General features: G+C 33.4%; 2 protein-coding genes and 1 long non-coding RNA gene across 5 annotated transcripts; 1 reads left to right on the forward strand and 2 right to left on the reverse strand.

The window, feature by feature from the left end:
* Window positions 1–2,146: 2,146 nt before the first annotated feature.
* On the forward strand, window positions 2,147–3,324 carry LOC116144142 (protein FAR-RED IMPAIRED RESPONSE 1-like). The gene is made up of 3 exons (XM_031429597.1): window positions 2,147–2,553; window positions 2,647–3,184; window positions 3,268–3,324. The coding sequence occupies exons 1-3, from the start codon at window positions 2,147–2,149 to the stop codon at window positions 3,322–3,324; spliced, it is 1,002 nt and encodes a 333-aa protein (XP_031285457.1).
* A 3,334-nt stretch (window positions 3,325–6,658) lies between these two features.
* Window positions 6,659–8,134, reverse strand: LOC116144149 (protein RADIALIS-like 3). Of its 3 annotated transcripts, none has more exons than XM_031429605.1 (3): window positions 7,636–8,134; window positions 6,986–7,286; window positions 6,659–6,814 (listed from the first exon to the last, which is right to left on the reverse strand). In XM_031429605.1, the coding sequence occupies exons 1-2, from the start codon at window positions 7,992–7,994 to the stop codon at window positions 7,004–7,006; spliced, it is 642 nt and encodes a 213-aa protein (XP_031285465.1). In that variant the 5' UTR covers window positions 7,995–8,134; the 3' UTR covers window positions 6,659–6,814; window positions 6,986–7,003. The 3 variants fall into 3 exon arrangements, with proteins under 3 accessions (XP_031285465.1, XP_031285464.1, XP_031285466.1); XM_031429604.1 differs by having other exon boundaries at window positions 6,659–6,805; window positions 6,977–7,286; XM_031429606.1 differs by lacking the exon at window positions 6,659–6,814 and having other exon boundaries at window positions 7,151–7,266.
* A 4,197-nt stretch (window positions 8,135–12,331) lies between these two features.
* LOC116144129 lies at window positions 12,332–13,033 on the reverse strand. The gene is made up of 2 exons (XR_004130224.1): window positions 12,697–13,033; window positions 12,332–12,536 (listed from the first exon to the last, which is right to left on the reverse strand). It is a non-coding gene; the product is annotated as an uncharacterized LOC116144129 (long non-coding RNA).
* Between the last annotated feature and the right edge of the window lie 5,198 nt (window positions 13,034–18,231).

Below are 18,231 nucleotides of genomic sequence, written 5' to 3' on the forward strand. Positions count from 1 at the left end.
TGTTGGGATGTACACAAACCCATTTCATATTATAACCAGCAGGATGGTGGACTCTAGTGAGGTCAACTCCTTTTTTTACTGGGTCTTGAGTTTAGATCTACGGCTTGTTGGGTGATGGATGATTATTCATAAATTTGCAGATGGTTTTCTATGTTTAAGGAAACTGATGATCTTTGTTTTGTCATTTCTGTTTCCTTAGATTTAGCTAACTCGTAGCAAATATCCTGCTATAAAGGCACTTGTCTTTTTGCCCCTTATTTCATAAGGATGTTTCTTCCTGTTTTCTACCTTCTTGTTAAAAATTAGTTTCTTGTTATATATCCAGGAGAGATGTTCCTTGGTATCTTAGAAAACATTTAGTTCTTACAACTGGGAGGTTAGTTGTTACTACTTTGATTTGATGTGCTAGCTTATATGGTTTGGATTGTTCTGTCTTTACATATAGTTGCTGCATGTGGATAAATGGGAATCATAGAGAGTACCCGTGTATTGAAACATGAGTGTTGAATATAACTTTCTACATAAATGTAATAGATTATCTTCTTGATTTAACTGTAATTATTAATTGTTTTTTCCTAATTATTAATACACAAGTTTAGTTTAGTTCATTGCATTCAAAATGAATTTAAGTTGTTAAGGGTTTTGCAGAGGAGGTAGAAACAAAGGCTGATAACATGCAGGAGCAGACAATGGAGGAGATAAATGAATAGTTAAAGGCTTCAATTTCTAATACTGAAAGGGTAAGCATTGTAATGAAACGAAGTTATTATTATGTATCAATGAGCACCCATGTTTGTATGATAAATGATAAATTTTTGTATAGCACAAGTTAATGTAGTTTAAACAAAAATTTTGATGGTTTTGTTTCTATCATGTTTGTTATCTTATAATATTCTAATTCTGGGTATTATAATATAAATGAATCAGGATAATCAATTTGAAGAAGTTGAAGATAGAGGAAGTGCAGAGGAGGAATGGGAGCCGAAGCCTGGGATGGTTATTGATTCACTTGATAATCCTCTCCAATACTACAAAAGCTATGGGAATAGAACAAGGTTTGAAGTTATTATAAGATCCTCAAGGAAACGAGATGATGGAGATGTGACAAACGCAACACTGGCTTGTTCTTGTACAAGGAAGTCAAGTAGTAACACCCAAAATACTTTTAAATTGTACCCAGTGACAAAGATGGATTGTAAGGCTTGGGTTGGTGCAGCCGTATGTGGTAACGGAAAATGGAAAATATGTTCAATGGGATTAAATCATAACCATAAGCTTAGTAGCCCAACGAAAACTAGATATTTCAAGAGCAATCGTGGTATACAACCATACGTGAAAAGGAGACTTGAAGTAAATGATAGGGCTAGGATTCGGCCGAATAAAAATTTCAATTCCATGTTAGTTGAAGCAGACAGTCTTGAGAATTTGACTTCCTTGCAAAAAAGATTGTAGGAACTATATTGAAAAAGTTTGGAGGATGCGACTTAGTGCCGGGGACGCTTATGCAATCCAAAAATATTTTTTGAAGATGCAAAAAGATAATGCAAATTTCTTTTACATGATGGATTTAGCTGAGGAGGGTCGATTATAGATTGTTATATGGGTGGATGCAAGAAGTAGGGTTGCATTTAAGGAATTTGGTGACGTTGTCACATTTGACACTACATACTTGACCAACAAGTATGATATGCCATTTGTGGCGTTTGTTGGTGTTGACCATCATGGGCATTCAACACTCTTAGGTTGTGGGTTAACCTCCCATGAGGACACAGAGACTTTTGTTTGGCTTTTTGAATCTTGGCTTGCATGTATGTGGAATTGTGCTCCAAATGCAATAATCATTGATCAAGACAAGGCAATGCAAAATGCAATCAAGATTGTGTTTCTCGGTACACAGCATAGATGGTGTTTGTGGCACATAATAAAGAAATTGTCGGAAAAGTTAAGGGGTTACAGCGAATACGAACGTATTAAGTTTGCTTTGCAAAATGTTGTGTATGATTCATTGACATGTGAGGAGTTCGAACAACGTTGGATTGGATTCATTGATAAATACAACCTTCACAACAATGAGTAGTTACTTGGACTGTATAATGAAAGACAACGTTGGGTGTCAGCGTTTGTAAAAGACACCTTTTGGGCAGGTATGTCTACCACTCAACGGAGTGAAAATATGCATGCATTCTTTGATGGGTATGTAAATTCTAAAACCACTTTGAAACAGTTTGTAGAACAGTATGAGAATGCACTATGTGATAAAGTAGAAAAAGAAAATGAGGCTGATTTTAGATCATGGAAATCATGGATTCCTTGCATAACTGGTTATCCAATGGAGAAACAATTTCAGGAGGCATACACGACCGCAAAATTCAAAGAGTTTCAACAAGAGCTTACTGCTAAGTTGCATTGTGAGATATCTTCTTTCCGAGCCACTAAATCTGAAATAGAATATATTGTAAAGGAAGTTGTCGGGGTTGGGGAGACGTGTCGTAGTGTGCCTTTTGTGGTTTGCTATGATGATCGTGGTTGTGATGTTCGTTGCAACTGTCGATTGTTTGAGTTTAGAGGGATTATTTGTTGACATGCAATAGCGGTATTGCTTCATAAAGAGATTTATCATAGACCTGAAAAATTCATTTTAAGAAGGTGGAGGAAAAATGTATATAGATGCCACACGAAGATTAGAGTTAGTTATAATAGTTGGAGCACGACTGTTGAAGGAGAACGGTTTGATCAGTTGTCTAATTCATTCTCTGAGGTGGCTGATTTAGCCTCAACCAATATTGATGATAGTAATATGGTGATGCATATGATTACTGACATGAAGAAGAAATTATTGTCAAATGAACGTGCTGGTGGGATTGATAGACATGATGACATGTCATGTCACAGTGGATCAAATTTTGATAGTGTTCATGCGAATTCCACAGAGACAAGCAATAAAATTTTAACTCCCTTGGATGTTCGTTGCAAAGGTCGACCTCCATTCAAAAGGAAGCAATCAAAGCTCGAACAAAATGTACGTAAAGGTAAACAAAAGAAATTTCATGAAAAAGTGTGTGCTACGACATCCTTGAATCGATTGTATGATGGGGGTTCCCAAGAAACCAAGCAAGCAAATGAACCTTTTCAAGATGCGATTAACTTCCAAGGATGTGAAAAAGGAGTTCATATATTAAATAAGGTATGATTCATTAATTTTCTACCCTTTTCTTTTTGGTGTACAATTAATTTCTTAAGTCTTTTTTTTTTTTTTACATTTTCCAGAATTACAGTGAAAGGTCAGTCACTTATAGGTTGTATCCAGCAGATTCAAGCTTATGAATGAAGAATAATGGGTGAAGACCATGGTGAAAAGAATAGACAGTTTGAAGATGTTATATTGTAAAGTTGTATTATATAATTTATTTTTGTTCGTTTATAATCCAAGCTAAAGATATCATGCTGTTTTGGATAATATTTTGTTTTGTATCATATATTGTGCATAGTTTCTTACCCTTGTATCATGAACAATATATTTTGTTCTTGTATAATATTTTGTACATGCAAGGCATCAATTTAAAAGATGCAAGATTTACTATAAGCAAAAAAACACTTTATTAATACAATTGCTGGTATTAGCCATTTTTTGTACAATATTTTTACCAAAACAAAACATGACCCCACAACATAACATTGGGGAAAGAACATCTAAATCTTGAAGCATTTGAAAACCTAAATTAGAAGCAATAAATTACATCAAGGAGTCGTAAAAATATGGTTCTCTTTAAACAAGTTGAGTCTGATGAGCTGACTTCTTGATTCTGAACAATCAATTTTTGTGATTTTCTTGATGGTTGCGGGTGGTTGCAAGGGTGCTGGGGGTGTTAGGTTGGTGAAATCTGGGTTGGGCAAGGCCAAGAAAAGTGGTTGGGGTGCGGGGAGGGCAGGGTGGCTTGGGTACAGTGGGGGCAGCTGTGGTGGCGGGTGATGGCTAGGAAGAGACTATAGTAAAGGGGGGTAGTGTGTGGTGGGCTATGGCTGCAGGGAGTTGTAGGGGGTTGCAGGGGTGCTGGCGGTGTTAGGTTGGTGAAATCTAGGTTGGGCAAGGCCAAGAAAGGTGGTTGGGGCGCGGGAAGGGCAGGGTGGCTTAGGTATAGTGGGGGGCAGCTGTGGTGGCGGGTGATGGCTGGGAAGAGACTGCTGTAAAGGGGGGCAGTGTGTGGTGGTGGGTGATGGCTGGGAAGTGACTGTAGTGGACAGAAAATGGGGGCAATGTGTGGTGGGCAATGGCTGCAGGTGGTTGCAAGGGTGCTGGCGGTGTTAGGTTGGTGAAATGTAGGTTGGGCAAGGCCAAGAAAGGTGGTTTGGGGCACTGGGAGGAGACGCACATGCGTTGGGAGTTGCTTGCGCGCGCAGGCGCTTGCTTGTTTATTCCTTGGTTTTGGTTTTAGCAAATGGTTGAGCAGATGGTGAGCATAGAACATATTCAGGTGGATATGGTGACTGACTGACTGGATGCATGGGGAAGGCTGAAAAACATTACAACCAATCAAACAACACAAACACTCCCAATATAATCAATCTCCCATCAAACAAACTCCAAAACAAATACGCCAATCAAGCTGCCATTCCCACCATCCATTCCTCCCGTAAGCCAAACCACCTTACTGGGACCATTTTTCATCTTTCAACTTACTCAATATCCTTCCTTAAACTAAGCCACCTTACTTTGTACCATTGATTCACCAGACACTCAATTTTGAAGTTAAAAACATGTATCAGCAATTTGTAATCTGCAAAGCATAAGCATTCATCAATCTAAACCACAACATTTAGTATGAGCACCACCACTTCGAAACATATTTGAGTTAATGTGAATTCTGAAATTTTAGAACTCTCTCTCTTAGCTTCAGCTTTACTCTTTACTCAATAACTAATATTAATTAACTTGCAGACCATTCCAATGGTTCTTGATCACGTCCTGCAAAGCCCCAATTCTGCTATTAACTTGCTTGGCCACAAAAAGTATATTCAAGGCACACTATAACCATACACAATACAGTCCAAATTTCAAAACCGATTCAAGAAACTCTTCTTAAGAAAGAAACTGTCTACATGAAAAACAATTTGAGTAAATTATTTACACACCTTTTAAGAAATTTATAGTAAATTAATTACACCCCAGTGCACAGAACCAAATACACCTTTAGCCAAGAAATTTCTTTTCAATTTGGTTTTCAACGTTTTCTTAAGTGCAGATTATGACAATCTATCAAATGTCACTACCTGTTTCTTATTTTCCACATGTTGTATGTAATTTTTTCAACTTCAATTTATTTTAGAAATTGCATTTACAGGGTTCATAATGTTAACTATACCTGGAGCAACCACACCAGTTGCAAGAGGAACCCCCAAGTTGCTCCTTAGTTCTGCACAAATTGGTTTTACAAAGCATTGTTTTCCAAAAGAAGTTCCAGCATTTGATGGAACCAAGGATTGATTCGATTGACGAACAGAACCGATCCTGTTGTAAACCAAAAAGGAAAATGAAAAAAAAAATAAAACACTACAGTTAATTGAAACAATCACAAACCCAGAAAATAAGTTCAAACATTGCATTGGTGGCTGATCTTCGGTGGGGATGATAGGGATTTTTGTCAGGGGAGGCCGGTGAGGTGAAAGGTGGCTTTGGGGTAGATTTTCGATGCCGAAATCGACCGAAAATTGGTTTGAAGAGTGCGAACCCTAGATGAGCAACGACCGACGATTGGTGGGTGATCCTCGGTGGGGATGATAGGGGTTTTGGTCAGGGGAGACCGGTGAAGTGAAAGGTGGTGCCGGAGTTTATTTTCGGTGCCAGAGTGGTGGTTAGCGATTTAGGGGAGAAGGAGATTAGGCACAAATGTTTTTTTGGGCAAAAAATTCGTAAGCGGGAAATTTTTTTGGGGAATTTTTTTTTTTTAACTATCTAATGTGGCACGTAATTGATGTGACAGATGAGTTGGTATCGCCATGTCAGATGTCACGTTATGTTGTATGCTGATTAGTAAAAATCAGTAGTATGCATAGTATTTCTAATTAATAATTTTATATTTAAAAAGTGAGTATAATGTAATTGATTATATTGATATGACATAAAATAATTATTAAATCAAATAATAAAGGTATTTTCGTCTTTATAACGTCTGTACCATATCAGTTAATAGGTTCCACTAACAGATCTGATCTTAATGGTGGGTGAAAAAGTTGTTTTTTTGAAACCGTTGGGAAACCTTAGTTAGGCCATCATTCTCCAAAAATGCTTTTAAATATTTCAAAATCTTCAAAACGAGTTCATGGAAACGGCTTTAAGCTGAAATCGAGGTTGTTAAAGAAATTAAAATTTTGAAATAATGTAATTAGCAAAATTACTTCATCAATAATTGAACAATTTTAAAAATGTTTTCGGCCTTCAAAATAAACCACAATATCTTCCCCATTGAATTATGCCTTTATTAGTGGCACTTGAAATTTCAAATCACATTTCGAATCCCAATTTTAAGCGTTCCCTTGTTTAAAAGGTATATTATACCATTCTAAAACTTATAAAGCGTGTTTATTACAATGATAGAATCATAAGGAATATGATCCCCTCAAAACAATACTAAAACGAAAAATCAAATTAATTAAGAGATTCAAACTAAATCTTCTAATATTCCATTATATGTACAAACATTCAACCAACCAACATAAATATGTTAATGTCTCATCAACACAAGTTTTTTTTTACAATTAGAGATCAAAATTTACATTTTGAAGCTAAGATAATAAAACTGAAGCTGGCTTTTCTATTCAGAAATACTATGTTTACTCACGAGTTTTACTAACAGTCTTGTTACTTTTGTTAAAATTACACATAATACCCGTATTATGCATATAGTATTTGTATTATGTGTTATATTTACAAATGATAGTAAGATGGTTAATAAGATGGTGAGAAAGCATAGCATTAATGTTTTCTATTTACTAAATCATGCAATTATTATATTGGATATCCGAATCCTTGATACCCCTCTGAGGAGGAGCCTGTAGGTTGAGCAGCACTCCAATTTTGATCCTTGGATTGACCCAACGAGTTCGAATCAACGGTGCTCGTTATGTCATGTATGCTAGACCTCTTTTTCTCTTTCTTCATCGAGTTTAGACGAAGAAAGTACTTTTGAGCATGGCTAGCCACTTGAGTTGGAGTTCTTGATACGACCGCGTTTCTTGATATGCTCCTCCAATCTCCTTTCCCATATTTCTCTAAACCATATAGAAACAGCCTGAGACCAACACAAATTCAAAATTACACACCATCCCCCACTAAATCACTAATCAAATTTAACCCCATTAATTGTTTTTAATTAAACTTCTGCCCAAACCCGAAAGAACGATCTTCATTTATTCAATATCAAATAAAAAAACATTCAAGATTGGCCAATTGAACAAGAAAGCATCTAGAACTTCCTCCTCCTCAATAATATGATTCAGAAAAGTCAATAAAAATTTTAATTTTTGATATTAACAAAAATCAATTTTATATTATAAGAAACCCTGGTTAATTGAATTTTTTTTTTTTAATATAAAAATTTGGAAAAAAAAAAAGAAAAGAAATTGATAATCTGTACTAACCTATGCTCTTCTGGAGTCCAAGGAATGCCCTTCCTTCTCTCGGTCTCCTTCTCTTTAGCCTTACCCCCAAACCACATCTGACTCGTTCCAGACTCACCACTCCAGCCCGGCGAGTTCAACTCATCTTCATAATTCGGCAATTCAACCAATCCAGAGTCGATCTCTCTCAAATCACGGACCAAATCCTCGTAATGATTTTGTACGTCATCGGAATTCTTTCCAGGGACTCTACTGGCGATCTTTTCCCACCGCTCCGGCGTTTCCTCGGGAAACATGACGAGAGCGTTCTCGAAGAGCTTGTCTTCCTCCCGAGTCCATGAGGAGGAAAACGGCGACATATTAAGGCGGTTGTGAACCATTTCGTTGGTTGATTGGTTGGTGAATAAGGTGTTTTGTTTGTTTAGAATTCTGGTTGCTATGTGAGTCAGTTTTTATGTATAGAAGAAGAAAGAGGTGGTGGCTTTTGGATTACGTTTGCAGTTTGCTTATTAGGCTATGACGGGGACCAACCCTAGTGCTTAAAACACGTGTGATCGATGTATATATAACAATCAGATACAGGGTTATTTCCCCTTACACCCCTAAAACTCTAGAAACTAACCCATGGACCAGAAAAATGGTCTAGAAAGTAGAAACTACTATTCAAACCTCCTGCGATCTACTTTGGTTGTTATTTTGGATGTTAATTTTACTTGACTTGAATGTCTTATTTGCCCTTAAAATTTTGAACTACATTTGATTTTAAACTCTAAAACCATATAATAAGAAAATGAGTGACGCTATTAGCCCCTGCCTTTTATCTTTGCAGACCCCTTTTATAATTTTTTTTTCTAATTCCAATTTTATCCTCCCTCAAAATTACTAAATAGGACAAACTAAAAATAATAACTACATCTATGATATATAATTATTTCAAAATTAAACTCTAATTTTTATTCTACATCATAAAACTTTACTTTAAATTGATTTTTTTATCAATTTTAATTTTGGTTCAACTTGCTTTCTTTTTTTGTTTTTGTTTTTTAATTGTTAGAACAAAACAAATTTGGTACTGTTTTTGAGAAGCAAGGCTAAGAAAATTATTTCATACACCTAATGTAGTATTTGTTGATGAATAACTTAAATTATTTAATGCATCTCAATATGTTAAAATTTTTCAAAATTACTCCTACTGTCAAACGAAAAAATATCTGATTAGTAAAAAAAGGGAAAAAAAAAAAAAGACATTCATCAATATTGTACTTTGTAATCAAATTAGTTACCGTCATCTTCAATAATTTGATAGTTGTACTGTACAAATTGTATTTGATTTAATCTCAAACAACAATTTATAAAATAAAATATAATTGATTGTGATGTAAATCCAAAATAATAATAATAATAATAATAAGGTTAATAAAGTATTAGATAAGTAATTATTTTTAATAAAGAAGGATTTGTTTTGGAAATACATGGGGTATAGTTTGATATTTTAATACTTTTAAAAGTTTTAATGGGTTTTTTTAAGAAGTGAGGTCAAATTAGATAAAATGTGGGGGTAAATAACATTACTCTAAAAAAAATATTAAAATCATTTTATCCAAACTTTAAAACAAATCTCCAAAATACCAAAATTATCAAAACTAAAAAAAATTAAATATCTAAATAATATAAGACTATACCAAATAGTTTTACGTAACTATAATAGGGTTTTAGCTTTCTAATAACTTTTTAATTTTTACATAAAAATATTTAAGATTAGTTTTTGAAAAAAAAAAAACTTATATTTAAAAAATTAAAAACTAAAGAAAAAACCCTAAAAAAAAAATAAATAAATAAAAAATCCTAGGTTGTGGCAAAACCAAAACCATCTACGAAGACTAGACATTAGCTAGCATCATCAACAAAACCATTCCTCATTGTCGTTGACCTACAGCCTATTTGGTTGAGTTTATGAAAATTAGTTTATAAGCAGTTTTCATAAACCTTAAACCGTAAACCCTAAATTATAAGCTAATTCGAGCTTCTAAATATTTGAAATTTAAGTGATTACGTGTTCGGTTAAAATACTTATAAGTGGCTGATAAGTAATTAATACGTTTGGTAAAATGTGGCTTATAAGCACATTTTATTATTAAAATGACTAAAAATGGTACTACGCTATTTTATCAAATAATAAATTATATTAATTCAATTTTCACTATAACATTATCAAAATATATTTCGATCATATTACAATATAATTTAATTTTAAAATTAAATAAACAATTACTTTATATACAAATATTTTATTAAAAATTTATATGAATAGTTTTTAGATTCTTTATACAAAATAAACTAATAAACAAATATAATGAACAAATCTAAAAATAAGGGTATAAGATAGAATTTTAAAATTAAAAAATATTAATGTTGTAATATACTTGGTCAAAGTAGCTTGTAAGCTAAAAAAAAAAAAAAAAAGTATCTTCCCCCAACTTTTTTTTTTTTTTTTTGGCTTATAAGTCTCAAAAGGTTACAAACAAACATGTTAGCTCAATTTTAGAGCTTATAAACTAGTCTAACCAGCTTATAGTAATTACTGACCAAGCCAGGTGTTTGCTTGATCGGTAGCACTTGCCCAATGATGGCTCGATTTTGCCGTGTTTAGGCAAATCAATGCAATTCTTCGTCCGACCAAATGTTGGCTTGATTTTGCCGTGTTTAGGCAAATCAATGCAATTCTTCGTCCGGCCAACTAGCTTGCCTTGGATTTGGCCATGCCAAGCCAAATTCAAGCCAAACGCTACTAACAGCCAAGCTATAATTTTAATTGTTTTTTTTTTTTTTGTTTTTTGAAAAATTTAAAAACTTTTTAAAGTATTTTGAATCTCTTTAAAGTTTTCTATTTTTCATATTAGTTTCCCTTCCTAGTTTTTTATTAAAATTTTTAGTATTTTATACAATTTAATAATTTTTTAAAAATTTAACATGTCAAAAGTCAATTTTTTTTTTCTTGGTAACCGGGGTGTCTAAACCACTTTGCGCGCACCTCAACTAATCCTTGGAGTCTATTGAATATCTTACAAGCCCAAATGACCAGGTAAGTCACAATGTTATTGTGATAGGTAGCCCTAAAGTTTGAACCCAAGAACTCAAGGAAGAGAGCAAACCTCCTTGATTACAAGGCCAACCCCTTAAGGTTCAAAATTAACAACCAAAATAAATGAAGAGGTCTATACGGTAGTTCATGGACTTTTTGAGGTCCATGTATTTTCTTGAGTTTGTGGGAGTGTAAATGGAACTAACCCTAAGGTGGTGTTTACTTGGTAGAATGTATGGAAATGGGAATAGGGATGGGTTGGGGATGGGGATGAGAATGGCAATATGTGAACGAATAAAATATGATTACATTGTTTTTTCTAACAATAAGTAGAGATGAAATAGAATAAAATTTATACTTTTTGGATAAAATTTCCCTTAACTTTAAATGATTATACATATATATTTTTATCATAATATGAAATTTATATAAATTAATTAAACATAAATCACCACATAATTTAATATATTTCAAAAAATATATAAATTGAAATTAATTATTATAAATAAAACTGATATATTATTAACTTATTTTATTTCATAAATTTAAATATTATTTTTTATTTAAATAATCATTTTTCTAAAAATTTAAGAACTGGTCAACGTCGGTCAAAGTTGTCAGATAGCAACGTTTCTTCAAATTTTTGGCGTCATCGCCGACACATGAAGGCTTTTCATCCATTGATCTTTCAATCTGGGTGGAAATCCAATGTTGAATACCGATGTTTGGACGTCATGCGTGACAGTTGTATCTTCCATCGCCATGATTGACATCCATACATTGGTTGTTGGCAACTGTGTTTTAAAAACTGGACTGGACCGACCGGTTGGATCGTCGATCGATCCTCTATCCAGTCTAAAACATAATCAAAACCGCTTATATCATTTGGCTCGGATTGGACCGGCCAAACAGTGTTGAACCGCCGGTTCAACCAATTCAGTAGAAAAAACTGGGTCACTAAGAAAATACCCACCTTCATCTTCATCTTCTCTCCTAACTCTCTCCAATTCTCAGAACTTATCCATTTTAGTCTTCCCAATGAAAATTTTTGCTAAATCTGTAAAATGGCCCCCAACTTTCCCCTCACCTTTTTATCCACACGCCTCCCCTAGCTTCTTTCTCCCATGGATTCTATTTTCATTTCTTCCTCACTTCCCTCTTGCGGGTCGCTGCTTTCATCTTTCCTTCCCGTAAGAACTAATTACTGTTTTTTTGTTTTTATTGATTGATAAAGAGAAGTCATCAAATCAATCTGTAAAATGACCTAACTTTCCCTTCACCTTTTTATCCACGCGCCTCCCCTGGCTTCCTTCTCCCATGGATTTATTAATTTCTCCTCACTTCCATCTCCATTCTTCAGTCTGCCTCATGAAAATTAATTGACAATTTTTTTTTTTTTATTTTTACTTATTGATAAAAGTATGCCAAACCGAAACCGGACCAAATTATCCCATAAACCGATTTGTAACCGAACCAATAATTTGGTTCGGAAACCGGTTAACCGATTATTCAAACTTACCCAAAAAATCAAATACAACCGGTAGAAACTAGTTTCACTAGGAAAAAAAAAAAAAAAAACAAAAAAAAAAAACCCACAACCAAAAACAAATTATAATCATCCACTTCTTCAACAGGTACTAAAAATATAAATTGATCATTAAAGTATTAAAAAATAATATACAACACTCCAAAATTCCGCACTCCACACACCCCAAAATCAAAACTTTCAACAAAACCAACAAAATACACAAAAATTAAAAGAATTGCATCTGTGAACTCGAAGACGCTTTTGCCTGTGATTTTTGGTTGTGCGCCGTCGTGTTTTCGTGCTAATTGAAGACTAAAAATGGCGACCAGTTCGTTATCACCGTAAAGTGCAAGTCGGCAAAGGTAAAGGCACAGTAAAGCAAAAGGAAAATTAACTAATTAAGATATTAATTTAAAAAATAAAAGTGAGGAAAACAAACCCTAGAAATTTGAAAAGGAAGTAAGGAGAGAACCTGAGAGAAGTGAAGGCAATCGCCGAACTGGAGAGAAGAGGGAATGGAGTTTGTTGCGTGATTGCGTCAACACTTTGACATTGAATAAAAGCAAATGTTTGGAATTAGAGAGAGGAGAAAATTTTGGGGAAGGAGGAAGGAATTAGAGAGAAGGAAAATCTCAGGGAAAGAGGGAACGAAAAGGGAGATTATAAGTTTAGGGAATTGGATTTTATATATATTATATATATAAGTTTAGGGATTTGGGCTTTTAGTATTTCGGCTTTATATATATAAACCAATTTGCAAGACTGGTACCAATTAACCGTTTAAAATTAATTTTTAAACTGTTAACTGAACCAGTTTTTCGGTTTATTTAATTTTACAAACCAAAATCAAAATGGTTACTCTAGATAACTGGTTTCAGTCTGATTTTTTTATTCGGTTTGATTTTTTTTTTTTTTTTTTTTTTAGCCCTAGATAAAAGGGAAAGCTTGAACATTTGAAATTGAAAAGTGTTAGGATATGAAAAAAGAAGAAATTAATTAATGAGAGAGAGAGAAGAAGAATGAGTGGTGGAGAGAATGAGAGAGAAAAAGAAGAGGCTTTTTGCTATGAGAGGCGGCTGGAGAATGGAAATTTGGAATTGAAAAAGTGTTGGGATTTGGGATTTGGAAATATGCAACGAAAAGAAATTAATTAAAGAGAGAGGAATAGTGAAGAAAAAGAGTGAGAAGGAGAAAGTGAAAAAGATTGAAATTCAATAATTTTTTTTTTTTTTTATAATGATGTCCGGTTAAACCGGTCAAACCGAAAATTGATAAGTAAACACACGTTACAATTTAAATCTATATCCTCTTTTCATTTTTTTAAATTGTATGTGATTTTTCAAATGTCGACAAATTTTTTTTTTTTCTTTTCTGATGTTTCAATTTTATTTGAAATAAATTAACGTCAAATTCGACAACTAACATGACATAAAATTTATACAACGTTTTCCATTGATTTTTTTTTTTTAATTCTTTTATCTTTCAAACTTAAGTTTTTCCTTAAAGCAAAGGTTCATAAAAAAATATCTAACATTGCTAAGGATCTGATACGTTTACAAGTCTTAAAATACTTGTAAACATGAGTGGATAATGAATTGCAAGTCTTAAAACACTTGCTAATTCGGTTGAATTGAAGAAATTCACTCCAAGTCCTAAAACACTTGGTTTGTGGAATGTGGAAAGCGATAGAGGCTATTCAGCCCAAGCAAGTTCCAAGGAGGGAGAGAGTCCAAACATTTCGGCACAAGCTACTCTAAGTCCAAGCACAACAAAAGAAGCTAAAGTCCACAAAGAAAGAAGTCTAAGTATTGAAAAAGCTCGATTCAACCTAAGTTGCATTCCAAAGAGGAAGATCCACATGATCCCTTATTGGATCCATTTACATGATTCTCAAGACCCAAATTCTTACACCCTTAATAATAGACTTAATTAGGACCATTGATTAGCTTTTGATCTAATGGAAACAAGCTTAGATAACTAACGGGGTGATTAAAGACATAGATCCTAGAATTAAGGAATTTGTGTCTTTTTTACATTAAATAGGCATGACCTTACTTTTTGAACAAATGACTTGTAATATTTAGCTTATTTTATTTTATTTATCAACTTGTTTATCCTTATATTTGCCTATATAAGAGTAACTATTCTATTGTATCATTTAGTTTTTTGAAATATATGAAATTGGTTTATCCATTTGAGAGAACTTTTGTGTTCTTGATTGTGCATTCTTTATCAAAGTCTTGGCAAGGAGATTTGGTGGTAAATCAATTCAAGTTGGTAAAGAAATTCCTTTATGTTTGAAATGTTTTTACTTGTGTTGGTCCTAATTTGCAAGTAAGTGTGAGTTTGTTCTTGTTTTGTGTTTGACTGAATTTCAACTTGGATTTATGACATGTTTTGTTGTTGAATTGGTTGGATTTGGATCAAGATGCAACCACTATATTTTCATAATTATAAATAAAATTATAAAAGTTTCTTTATCTTAGAATTATTTTAAAAAAGATGTTGATTCCTCCTTGAATGTTCACTTTTGGATCATGCTTTCCGTTGTCATCTTATCCACTTTCATAACACGGTTGGCATTTATGTCCCGGGATCTGTTTATCTTTCTTTAACTTTTCTAAAAGCTATTATTATACAACCAAGTTAAAACTATTATTCTTATCCATATTAAACTCTTTTAGAAAATATTCCAATCCAAACATACTCTTTTTTTGTTCAACTTGAACCCACCAGAAGGCCGGCGGTCCAAGCTTAGTTGCTTAAAAGTTAAAGCATTTTTTTTTTTTTTTTTTTTTTGGTAGATTGATATTTCTTTTCGACCGTCAAATTTGGTTCATGAATTTCGAAATCTGTTTCTGGTTGAAAAGTGATCCAAAGATTGAACATTTGAGTTTTAAATTATCAATCTGTAGGGATAGCATTATCTACTTAAGTTTAAATATTAATTAATTTTATTAACTACAGTTTACTCTTGTGATTACTACTAAAACCCTTGTATAATTGCCAATTTTGTGGTAAGCCCCCATACATATGGGAAATGCAACATTAGCCTCACAAACCCCAAGAGGTTGGCCTAACGGTCAAGGAGGCTTAATTATTGGGTTCAAACCTTGGGACCACCTACCACAATAACATTGTGACTTACCAGATCCTTTGGGGTGTTCAATAAACCATAGGGAATTAGTTGAAGTGTGTCCAAGTTGACACTTTGGGCTTGTAGGGTGTTCAATGAATCATAGAGAATTAGTTGAAGTGCGTCTAAGCTGACACGAACTGAGGCTCAACTTTGTTAATGATATATTCCCCTTGTTCAACTTACTGTAACTCAATCATCAAAATTACCTTACATACATAACACTTACCATCTCCATTTCAATTATTTCCTCAACGTCTTCACATTCACTCTCTCTTACTCCCCTCTTCTCTACAAACTTCTCTAAACCTTGGACTCAATCCCTAACATTTTCAAGTGAAGCAACTCCATTGAAATCCACATTCTAGAGTTTTGTTTATGAGTTGCTTAGACTTTTAGTACGTTACACATTTTTGGTTAGATTAGGTTTAATCAACATATTCTATTCCATTAGCAATAGTTTTTTAATATGAAAATGTGTTTATTAAAGCAAATTTTGTTATGTGGATGATGGGTTATGTTGGGTTTGTGAGAAATCAAATATACAAAGCAAAATCAAATATGAAAAGTCAGCTCCATCTTTTTGATATGCTAAAAATATGAGTAAACTTTAGTTGAGATACGCGTAAGTTTATTCGAACACTCCAATTATTAAAAAAAAAAAAAAATCTTCCTTCCTTGAAAATTTGTTTATAAGCAAGGAAGAAAATTGTTTTTCTTACTAATAATTCAAAGTGGCAATAAATATAAGTAAAAGGTAAAAGTGAATTATGCCAAGTGTTTTTCTTCCTTACTCGTAATTCAATTACAAGGAAAAGTTGGGATCCGAACCCATGTAATAGTTGAATTGACAAATCAATTACTTATCCCAAAATCCTATAATTAAGGAGATGTTGCCAAATCAATTGTCACATAGATTTAGATACATATTTGTGATCTTAACTTTGTATACATTATTATTTGCATATAAGGGATTGAATACTAAATAGTTGAATATTTAGCAAATTGCATGTGTGGCATTATTGTTTGCGATCCATGCCGAAGCGTAGAAGAGTGACTTTAGCCCCGGCTTGCCTACCCAAAGGCACTCACCCCAAGGGCCCTCCAATTAATTTTTGTTATTTGACCTTCAAATAAAATATGTACATTTTCAAAAGTTGAGATTATTGAAAAATGAGTAAGCTTTACAAAGAGTCATACAAAGAAACATGTAAAGAGACAAATACAGTCCTTAAAAGAATGGAAAAAGAGAGAGAGAGAGAGGCAATCATGAAATTTAAGGGTTAGATTTATCTCTTTTTATGCCTCTTTATAAGGCTAGTATTACTCTTATTGAATTAGCTATACGTGGTCAAACCCCTTTTCGTTTCGTTAAAATACACCCTTAAATTAATGTTAAAACGTTAATTAATTTAAGAAATATCGAATAATTTGCTCATAATCTATACTGTTATACAAGTAGTACAAGTGACGACATCGTTTTAACTTTGAATGATACATTTTTTCTTTTGTATAATTTATAACCTCATTTTATAAAAAGTATAAAAATGAGTGTCAAAGCAGCTGAAAACGAAAACACTTGTAATTGTCATTATACATGTACAAACTATTCCCCAAATATTCACATTGAAGATTCCAATAGTGCTCATAACCAAGCCCGAAGAATGTGTGAATCATTATTGAATCAAGACCAACATATTCATACATATATTATTACTTGATAGAGAAAATTGCAACAAAATAAGCTATGTATTCAATATAAACCAAACAATAACAATAATCTATGTATACAATAATAATGATTAATATAAGTGAAATCACAATTACTAAAAAAATTTATAAAGCTAATAAGTTGAAAGTATTCTAACAACACATACACATCACAAGTATATCTCTTTCTTTTTCTAATTTTCAAATAACAAAAAATAAATTAAAATAATAGAAATTGAATTGAAATAGATCTTAGGGGGCGTTTGGATCATATAATATCTTATTAGAAGGGGATATTATTTTAATGGAAAGAAATATCACCTTAAAGATTACCGGAAATGTTTAGAAAATGTGTTTGGTTAGTTCGAATAAATTGGTGAATAATATATTTGGTTGGGAGGATAAATGAGTGGATATCTTATATAAAATACTAAATTGCCCTCATTTTTAAATATTAATATAATAGTATTTTTTATTATTATTTTTTGAATAGTTTTTTTAACCCCCTACTTTTCAGATTTGGCACAAACACCCTAACAACCAAAAATGTTTTAAACTTAACAAAAACACCCCTACCCACCCCAAGCCATTGCCAGTAGCCAGCCACCACCGCCAGCCGATCTGGTCATGACACCGGCAGTGCCACAGATCTGGCTGTGAAACGCTGGCCATTTCACGGCTAAAGACTTGGCCGTTTACGACCATAGATATGTTATCTATGGCCAGAAAAGGCCTCACTGCCGCACGACCGGTCGTACATTATTATGACAACTTTTGGCAGCCTTCGACGGTGGCTGACAGTGGTGGCCAGTTCTAGGTACCACAACATTTCGTGATATTTCTATAAATAATGACAATAACAAGGGCAATGTCATCTAGAAAATTTAAAAAGTGAGGACAAAAGGGTCTGCATGAGTTAATTGAGTGTTTTGTAAATCTTAACAAATATAAGGCTAATTTGGACCAAATGCTCAACTGTTTAGGGGCAACATGGGGGACACAAAATTGGATTACCTGGGGTAAGTTTTAATAGCAACATCTTCCCCCCCCCCCCCCCCCCCCCCCCCCCCCGGCGAAGGTAATAATATTCCCGCAACTAACCCTCCAAATGCCACTATTTGACATAAAGATTCTAGGAATAATTTTTTACAAATCAACCAA

Source organism: Pistacia vera, unplaced genomic scaffold, assembly GCF_008641045.1.
Source record: "Pistacia vera cultivar Batoury unplaced genomic scaffold, PisVer_v2 Contig439, whole genome shotgun sequence".
NCBI lineage: Eukaryota > Viridiplantae > Streptophyta > Magnoliopsida > Sapindales > Anacardiaceae > Pistacia > Pistacia vera.

Bases quoted from the DNA above. Each gene is read 5' to 3' on its own strand.
- LOC116144142 (XM_031429597.1), top strand. From the start codon at position 2,147: ATGTCTACCACTCAACGGAGTGAAAATATGCATGCATTCTTTGATGGG. The intron at 2,554-2,646 runs GTTTGAGTTTAG...CATTTTAAGAAG, and splicing joins GTTCGTTGCAACTGTCGATT to GTGGAGGAAAAATGTATATA. The intron at 3,185-3,267 runs GTATGATTCATT...TACATTTTCCAG, and splicing joins GAGTTCATATATTAAATAAG to AATTACAGTGAAAGGTCAGT.
- LOC116144149 (XM_031429605.1), bottom strand. From the start codon at position 7,994: ATGGTTCACAACCGCCTTAATATGTCGCCGTTTTCCTCCTCATGGACT. The intron at 7,287-7,635 runs GTTAGTACAGAT...TGTTGGTCTCAG, and splicing joins TGGACTCCAGAAGAGCATAG to GCTGTTTCTATATGGTTTAG.